This window comes from Nicotiana tomentosiformis, chromosome 9, assembly GCF_000390325.3.
Source record: "Nicotiana tomentosiformis chromosome 9, ASM39032v3, whole genome shotgun sequence".
NCBI lineage: Eukaryota > Viridiplantae > Streptophyta > Magnoliopsida > Solanales > Solanaceae > Nicotiana > Nicotiana tomentosiformis.
Genome location: NC_090820.1, coordinates 14,251,758 through 14,261,513, shown reverse-complemented (window position 1 = coordinate 14,261,513; position 9,756 = coordinate 14,251,758). Strand labels below are relative to the sequence as shown.

The 9,756-nt window shown below is 32.0% G+C and overlaps 1 protein-coding gene across 3 annotated transcripts; it reads right to left on the bottom strand.

The window, feature by feature from the left end:
* Positions 1-498: 498 nt before the first annotated feature.
* Positions 499-4,448, bottom strand: LOC104121423 (ethylene receptor 2-like). Of its 3 annotated transcripts, none has more exons than XM_009633417.4 (3): positions 4,263-4,448; positions 1,368-3,189; positions 499-1,228 (listed from the first exon to the last, which is right to left on the bottom strand). In XM_009633417.4, the coding sequence occupies exons 2-3, from the start codon at positions 3,120-3,122 to the stop codon at positions 683-685; spliced, it is 2,301 nt and encodes a 766-aa protein (XP_009631712.1). In that variant the 5' UTR covers positions 3,123-3,189; positions 4,263-4,448; the 3' UTR covers positions 499-682. The 3 variants fall into 3 exon arrangements, with proteins under 3 accessions (XP_009631712.1, XP_009631713.1, XP_070042046.1); XM_009633418.4 differs by having other exon boundaries at positions 1,368-3,166; XM_070185945.1 differs by lacking the exon at positions 4,263-4,448 and adding an exon at positions 3,340-4,256.
* Between the last annotated feature and the right edge of the window lie 5,308 nt (positions 4,449-9,756).

The window sequence follows — 9,756 nt, the reverse complement described above, 5'->3', positions numbered from 1 at the left end:
GCTAAAGAAAATTTCGAAGTATAATGCATTTAGGCATATCTATACTTGCATATCAATGCACTACTACCGCTACATTTGAAATCAACCTTTAATCAGGACATTCCTAAACAAAAAACTTCAAATGGGTAGACTCATGATTCTGCTAAAGAAAATTTTAAAGCATGAAAACTACTGCTCTACGACTTCGAAATGTAGCTATTCTCAAGCTATTTTATAGCATTGTAGTTCATAGGGACGATGGAGAGCCTTGGCGTAACTGGTAAAGTTGCTACCATGTGACCGGGAGGTCACGGGTTCGAGCCGTGAAAACAGCCTCTTGCAGATATGCAGGGTAAGGCTGCGTACAATAAACTCTTATGGCCCGGTCCTTCTCCGAACCACGCACATAGCGGGATCTTAGTACACCGGGCTGCTCTTTGTAGTTCATAGGGACATGTTACTCGGGTAGTTAACAAGTAGTCAAGTTTGATCAAAACTGAATATGCTGCAACAAAATGCTGTAGAACTTAAAGATTTATATGAAAAGAAAAGAAGACAAAAGTTTCTATACCATTTTGACTTACAAGGTGTGTATGTAACATCAGTATGCTGAAAGTTCTATGCTTTTCTATTTGTACATCTAGCATTGTACCTTAAAAAGGCTCCCTGCCTAATTATCGTCCATTGCAAGGCAGTGTTACTGTCACGACATTACTCTGCTTGCCCGCAGCAGGACCCTCTGAAGCTCATCAGCGAGTCCTGGTAAGAGTACTGGTTTACGGATAGTTCCATTCATTCCGATCTGCAGGCATCTTCCACTTACATCTTCATCAGCAGTTGCAGCTAAACCAATGATCAAAGGCCAGCTCCTGCTTCGATGCTTTCGGATCCTGATAGTAACTTCAAAGCCATCTACATCAGGCAAGTGAAGATCCAAAAGTATAATTTGGAACGAGGATACAGCAGGGCCGATAGCACCGAGGCATTCATATCCAGACGAAACAACAGAAACAATGCATCCCAATTTCTCGAGCATCTTCCTCGCTACACCTCTATTCATGTCATCATAGTCAGCTAATAGAACTTTTACACCGTGGAGAAGAGAACGTGTATGTGAAGGGTCAGAGGATTCCCCATATTCAGGTATGCTTATAGGAATTGATGGCTGCCTTCGAAACCCAACAATAACAGCCATGCATTGATCAAAACCTTCTGGATTTAGGACTACACAGATATCTCCTTGCATCAACTGTTTGCCATTTTCAAATACGAGAACGAAGTTAGTTTAAAACTCAAATGGCAAAAAGATATGAACATCAGATTTACAAAAGCTGGCTACTTCCAATAGATTAATCTGTAATTAAATGTTGGAATATGAATAGACTTACATGAACCAACCTCCTGCAAACGGCAAAGCTCAAACTCTCCTCAACCTCGTTGTTGCAGTACATTTGAGTGCAATGAGGTAATGTGGATATTATGCGCTCTGCCTTAGATCGATTAATGCTAGCTAAAATTTCGAACCTGATATAAACATTGTCAGTAGATGAGTTTGATCTCCTTGTTTTCCAACTTACATCATTTTCACTTGCTGGTAGAACTCTGAAGATAAGATGCCCTCCATTGTTTCCCTTCAAAAGATTTCCTACCATATGAAGTAAAACTTGAAACACTCTTCTTTCATCACCCATAACATGATTAGGCAAAGATTTGTCAACTTCAATGCCTATATTATAACCCCTATATGTACACAAACACTTGGCAAGACAAGCGGCTTCTCTTATCATGGAATGTAGCTGAAAATGCCGCATCTCCAATGGGAATCTTACCTTGTCCTTTTTTGAAGTATCCATCACATCATCCATCAGTGTGGACACGACGTTGCTGGTTTTCATCATAGCATCCACAAGAAGCTGTTGATCAGTACCTAACTTCTCATCCTGCAACACGGAGAGCAGACCTGAAATTGAGTGTATCGGTCTTCTCAACCTATGGCTCATAACCGTCTGAAATGCATTCCTTGCTTGACTTGCCCTAAGAGCATCCTCTCTTGCTTGTTGCAGCGTTCGATTCTGTTCCATCAATCTGTCTCTCATATGCTGAGATTCTTCAAGCACTGCAGCATGGGACAGAGCCACGGCAACCTGATCGGCTGCAGCCCTGACTATCTCAATTTCCTGGTTACTCCAAGACCTATCCTTTCCGCTAGGAAGAACCAAAACAAGGATTGCATAACATTGCGGGACAATCTCAGGCGTTCCACCTTTGAAATTCGAGACCTTCAGCGTTGGCATCCTAATTGCAGCCACAGTTCCCGGCTCACAACTCCCTCCACTACTTGCAGCAGCAAGTGGGGAGCCCGGGTCAAGTATCTTTACAACATCGCTCCCCTTGATCTCTTTTACATCTGGATCGCTGGTTTGGATCGGCATATTATACATACTGGAAATATTCCTCCCTCTAAGCTCATGACTCAGATTCATCAGATTCATCTCAGTTCTGTTCTCATTAGGCATCCAAATAGCACAATTCTGCAAATCCAATATCTTCGATAGCTCAACCAGAGTTGTGTATAGTATTGTATGTCGATCAAGTGATTTCCGGATCTCTTGTGTAAGCATCCGAACATGCATTCCAGCTTCCTTTTGCTTCTTTATTATTCCAACTTCTCGACCAAGATCCCGAGTCTTCTTTTTCAGCATAAATTCCCTTACCTTGACTTTAAGCAGCAAAGGGATGAGGGTGATAAGGGTTATAGCAGTGAGCATAGAGACGACTGCGGTAAGGAGTTTGGAAACAAGAAGGGCAAGCACAAGGTGAAATGTGTATTGGCCAAAATAAGTCAAGAAACTGAGGAAATGAGTTAATCCACAGAGTATAATGAATGCTCCGAATTGAAAGAGCACCCATTTAAAGGGAAAGTTAGAACAGCTGACAAAGTAAACTATCTCAATCGGAATGGAAAAATAGGCTACTGCAATAAAGAAATCACTGAGTCTTTGGCAAAATAAAATTCTCTCGACGCTCCAAAATACCTCATCGTCATCATCATCACAATTACACTCAATAACGCTACCATTAGCAATCGATAAGGAAACAAGGAACGATAAAATCAACAACCACAACGCTACTCTTTTCAACATTGCATCCAATAGACTTACTCGCGTTTACACTTTCAGCACCAATGCTGCATAATGAACAATCATATACCTGATCAATCAAACCATATAAACAGGATACAACTAGTTAAGATTCAATAACAAGACCAAATACATAACAACAACAACAACAACAACAACCCACTATAATCCCATTAGTGGGGTCTGGGGAGGGTAGTGTGTACGCAGATCTTACGCCTACCCTGTGTTAGAGAGGTTGTTTCCGATAGACCCTCGGCTCCCTGTGTTAGAGAGGTTGTTTCCGATAGACCCTCGGCTCCCTCCCTTCAAAAACTCACCACCTTGCTCTTGGGACTCAAATACGTAAGAACCCCACAAATTAAAAAAATAGAAAAAATAAAAGGGCTTTAACTTCAATATAAAATATCACAGATATGTACACAAATGCATGCACCAACATCCATTTGCAATTAACAAAATCTGGTTAATATCCAAAAAGAAGAGACTAAAAGGTGCCAAATACCAACTAGCCCCACAACTTAAAAGGCATCTATTTATTTCAAAATTTTGACTTTTTTCCTTTTATCATTAAAGAGAACTTCAAAATTCTGACTTTCACAACACTAATATAATCACTCATTAATAAAAAAAGATAACCAGAGACTTAATTAAAGATAAAAATTCAATACACAGTTGTAAAAAAATGCTGAGCTAAATTTACCTGAAAAGTTAAAAAAAACATATCTTTCTCAAAAGAAAACCAAAAACAAGCCAATCCAACACTTAGATCTTATCTTTCAGCCACATGCAAACCCAAATAAACACCAATGCATTTTTCCAGCATTGATATCATCAAAAAAGAAAAAGAAAAAGGAAAAAAAGAAAAAAAATAGTACAATACCTACAAAAACTCCAAATAGCTACATAAAAGAAGAACCAAAACTCAATGCAGCTACTCGGGGGGGGGGGGGGGGGGGGAACCCCACGAAAAAACATTCAATGATCCAGTTACAATAAAACCGGGTACCACATTATAAACCGGGTTCCATTTCATCACCAAACATACAAAAAGAGAAAAAAGATTAGATTTTTACACCAAAATAAGATAAAAAGTAAAACTTCTCTGATATTTCAAGAATTTAGCGACCCTTTTGGTTTCTCTACCTGTTTTTCTTTCTTCTGTGCTGGAATGCAAGTTTCAAGAACTGAAATTTCTCTTACGAAGAAGAAGAAGAAAAGCAAGAACAAGTCGAAGAAGTGTTGTTATAGAGAGAGAGAGAGAGGGGATTGTACTTTCACTTGTTTTCTAAGAGAGCAGAAAAAGTAAGCAAAGAAAGGAAGAAAGACAAAGGGAAATCTAAGCTTGGATTAAGGGAGAGGGGGTGGGGGGAAGGGGGGTTAGGAGGGGGTGTAAGAGGGACCCACAAAACTTACATGAAGAGAACATAGACGCACTTTTACTCTTAAACGTCCTCTTCAGCCTCCCTATAAAGAAGTAGCAAACCTTTTTACCCAATTACTTATTTTAAGAAAAATTCTCATCAACTTACTTAATTCTATTTTTATATCTGCCGATGTCACTCTTATTTTTATATATGTCACTTTTTCCATTAATTAGTTTCAAAAAGAATAAAATATTTTTAGATCTAAAAACTGTTAAGTACCCGTTTGTCCATAAAAAAGTTTTTTTTTCGGATTCATTATTTGGCCATGAAAATTTTAAATTTCACTTTAAGTTGAATTTCGAAATTTTTCTTAAATTAGAAAAACTCCAAAAAGTTATTTTTATAAAATTTTCTCTTCAAAGCACTCATAACAATTCATAAACAACTCTAAATTGTATTAATGTCCAAACGCAATTTTAATTTTCAAATACCATTTTTAACTTGAAAAACAAATCCGGAATTTCACAGTTTTTATGTCCAAAACGTCCACTTAATCTTAAAATTTCTGTTTTACTCTTACTGATATGACCTGTTTGTTCTTTTAAGAGAGAATAAATAGGAAGTAATATGTGAAGTTCTTACCACTTTTTATTAATTACCACCTCTTATTTAATTATTAATAGTAAGATTAATTTTGGTTCCTTATATGTATAGAATATATTTTTAAAAAAAAATTCATATTCAATCATACATATGTCATATAAATGACGGGACTGTATGTTTAATATACTGACAATGTAGGAATTTATACAATCAAGTTAAACTGACTACAGTTAACTCATCATACTAATCTTGATAAAATAACCTAAAAATAAATAACTTATCATCTCTAATTAAATTACATTGAGAATAAAAATATTACAAATACTTACCCCTATACGTATGAAAGAATTTGTGTTAATAAATTTAATCTATGTATATTTTCTTTAAAAAATTATGGGAAGGAAAGGAAAATAAGGAGGGAGTTACATGTTAGAGAATCAAATACTGGTCAAAATAAAAATTTAAATAGCCAACCAATTGAGCTACCTAAAAATGAAACTAATATTCTCTATTCTCTTGTACAAATACTTAGAAGCCGTTTGGTTGGGAAATAACTTATTCCATGATTAGTTATTTAGTCTCTTATGGGGATAAAAAAAAAATATAATCACAGAATAACTAATTTCGTAATTAATTATATCACGATTTTATCTCAATCAAATATAAATTAAATTTATCTTAAAATTAATTATCTTTTATTCCTAGTATCAAATGGGCCCTTTAAGTAGTGGAGTATGTTTCTCGTTTGTATCGTCCTCATGGAGGTCATATATCAACTCCACGTGTTGATGAGGGAAATTGCACGCTTTAGCGGTGGCGCGTGTAAATTTTGGATAAGGAAACGCCAAGCGGGACACGGTGGTCGGAGCTCTTTGTAAACTGTACAATCTCTGTGATTTATGGCGGTTTCGACGGTTTTTTTTCGATATTACCCATGTATGATTATCCTTTTTCTTTTTCGGTTTGGCTTTAGTATGAATGAAACAAGGATGAACAAGACTATGATTACTAGTGTTCAAATCGAATCGAAAAATTACACCATACCGAAAAATCAAAATAAATTGATTTAAAAAATTCGATTAGGTTTGGTTTGACTTGGTTTGGTATTGAGTAAAAATTCGAACCAAACTGACATATAAATATATAATATATATATATATATATATATTTAAAACTTTATATTGAATTTTCTTTAAAAAAATATTAAAATATTTGGGATCCTCTCATGTGCTAACCTTGAAAGTGTACATTAATGAAAATTATTGTTAGACGACTAAGAAAATAACAATCATATGTTACTAAAAAAATTCTCCCATTAGAATATTTTAATAGATCATATGTTTGTCAAATTTTTCAATATTTACTAAACATATATTCACTTATCAAAATTTTATCTATAACTTTAACAAAGTAAGATTGGAATAATATTCATGTAACCAAAAAAATCGAAAACCCGAAAAACTCGACATAATCGAATCAATCCAAACCGATATAATTGATTTGGTTTGATTTTGATAAAAATCGAACCAACCCGATCCATGTACACCCCTAACTATGACCATAAATTTCATAAAGAGATTGTCTTTACCAATTAAATTTCTAGTAATTAATTATCTCACTTGGAAAAGCAATTTCTTTTTCACTCCTTTTAGGAGCAAGTGATAAAAATCATAGCGGGAATTTAATTTCCAAATATACATACAACTGAATTTATATCTATATCTATCTATATTCTATATCTATCTATCTATATTTATCTATCTATCTATCTATCTATCTATCTATCTATCTATCTATATTATTATAAAAGCACGAATAATTTATGCTAAATGTTGAACGACTAAAATATTCTCAAAATTTTAATCGACTTTTATGACCTTAAATATTTGTACAATTTAAGAATATAATTGCCCAAGACTAGAATTCTTTTTCGATTTAAACTACACATACGTCGACCCTACAAAGTTGATTTTGGGTAAAAATATTTTGAGATTTTATTGGTTTGGACTATTCCTTTTAACCTTGAGTTTGGATTATATTAATTGGTATGACAATAGACGAAGTATTGATCTTTTTTTCTTCTTCTTTGTTACTGACTTTTTCTCAAAGTTTATGTTTGATAAAATTTTATTATCTAAAAATTCCTGAAACATTAGTCTACTTTTAGTTAAGGATAAATATATAAATAACCTAAGTCTAAAATTTTTTTTCGGTTTAAACTACACATATGCCGACCCTACAAATATGATATTTGTCAAATTCTCTTGGACATTATCATTTTGAACTTTTTATATTAATTGGTATCACAACCTATGAAGTAGTGATCTTTTATCGTCATTGACTTATTTAAGATTTCTCAAGTAATTTATGTTTGATAAGATTTTATTGTCTAAAATTAAAAAATAATCATATTTTATCAAGATAAAGAATTGATAAAAGTAATTAAAATAGATCAATGGAAAGCTTTTTGCTTTTATAGGAAGAGAAGATATGATGCTAACAGGTATCTTGTAGCACATATTTTAACCCTTTTTTTAGTTCAATAAAAAATTTTTGTCTAAAATTAAAAATTAATCATGTTTTATCAAGATGAAGTATTGATAAAAATAATTTAAAGAGATCAATGGAATGTTTTTTGATTTCATGGGAATAGAAGACATGATGCTGATGGATATCTTGTAGCACATATTCTAACCTTTTTTTTTTTTAAAATCTTATCATTAAAAAAGATTTAAGCCGAATAATAGATAATGAACCAAATCAAGTTTCAGCCTTTTGAATTTACAAAAACACATGTCGATAAATTAGACTTATACTAACAACTACCGGAGCAAGTTGTAATGGAGTGAAACCGCTTGATTAGATACAAGATCAAAAGTTTATTATTTTTGACACAAAATATGAGCCTAATACTATATTAAAAGCACGAATGCCCTTAGTGAAATGTCGTTCGCGTTTTTTACCTTTTAAGAATATATTTCACATTAGATATAATTATAATTTAAGTTACTTTCCTAATATTTAGGACTTTAAAAATTACTAAATTTTTATTTATTAAATCAATTCCTTATTTGAGCTATGTATGAAGTTCTAATAACTAGGATTTAATAAGAATACTATAAAAAAACAAGGAAAACATGTAAAAGATTCTCCAACAAAGTAAACAATCCGATTACCCATCATATTGTCTTCAATGAAAATTTTAGTTCCCGGCAAGGATGGTGTTTTGAAGTCGAGTACAAATTATTTGACTTTTAATTTAAAGATTTTTTAGTACTTAATAATAGTATAAATAAAAATAGATAATAGATAATACACTTCCATAAAATATTTGAACTCCCTTCATATTCAAAAAAATATTTTTTGTTCATTGATTTTTTCTATAATAATAAAAAATTACACTCAACTATTAGAACAAATAATTGAGTATTTTCTCTTCATCGATTTTATGTGTAATATTTTGAAAATTACACTCAAGAATTAGATTAAAAAAAAACTAAAAAATATTTAAAAAATTTACAAATAATTTTTACATTCAACAATATTGAAGGATAATAATTTTGGGATAAAAAGTGGGACTATCCAATTTCATGTTTGGTTAGAAATTCTTTTTGTATAAGAAATCACGAGAATAGTTACACCACAATCTTAATTAGTTGCTATTTTTGTTCTACATTCAATGTGGGATAATAATTTGGGGACTAACTATCCCGAGATAAAATAATCAAATAACCAAAATATCCATCTCCAAAGCGCTTATTGTAAATCATTTAAGAAGAAAGGTTAAAGTTGAAAATAAAATTTTATCCAAGTTTATATAGGAAAAAATCAAACACATTTTTTATATTACACTCTATATATTCTAATTTTAATTCAATAAATTATTTATTTATCAATTGAAAGTATATCCAATAAATATTTTTGTTATTATTTGATTTTTATATTATAATTCTCGCACTATCATCCCAATATAATTTTTTGCGAATTAAAAGACCCTCTAGGCTACATAAACTTATGTTTATAAAGGAGAAGATTGGCCCTAAAAATAACTAGACAGTAAAGACCCCTTGAAACAATAAGGATACGACAGTAGAAGATAATATTATGTATTCTAAATAAATTTATTAATTATTTTTCTTTATTTTTTTATTTATTTCAACAAATGGCAACCCCCGATATTTTTAAAAAATATATTTCTAAGTTATCTGTTGTAAAATATTAACTCAATATTTGTCATTTTTAGATTTTACACTATAGTTATTATTTTTTCTTGAGCTATAGGGACAACCTCTCCATTCCCAAATCACTAAAGAGATAATGTTTTTTTAATTTCAGTAGGTTTTATTTGATAAATCTTTAAAGAATCTTGATAACAATATTTTGCATTACTTGCTTATTTTTAATATTAGGTCACGTAAATGACAATAAACTTCATAAGATATTCTCACAAATGTCCTTAGAAATTAAAATAAAGCATTTACGGATTTTTATAGAGAAAGATTTTTTTCTTTATTGAGTTAGCTAAATGGGATTAACACTCATTATTTTCAAGAAGTCTACTCTTTGTTTTATAACCCAAAGACATTGTTTAAACATTGTTTAAACATTATTTATGTAATTTTTTAAAAATATATATTTAATGATATGGGGTACACGCACAAAGCGCGTAC

Coding starts and splice junctions, on each gene's coding strand:
- LOC104121423 (XM_009633417.4), bottom strand. CDS start 3,122: ATGTTGAAAAGAGTAGCGTTGTGGTTGTTGATTTTATCGTTCCTTGTT. Junction 1,229..1,367: donor TTTGCAGGAGGTTGGTTCAT/GTAAGTCTATTC, acceptor AATGGCAAACAG/TTGATGCAAGGAGATATCTG.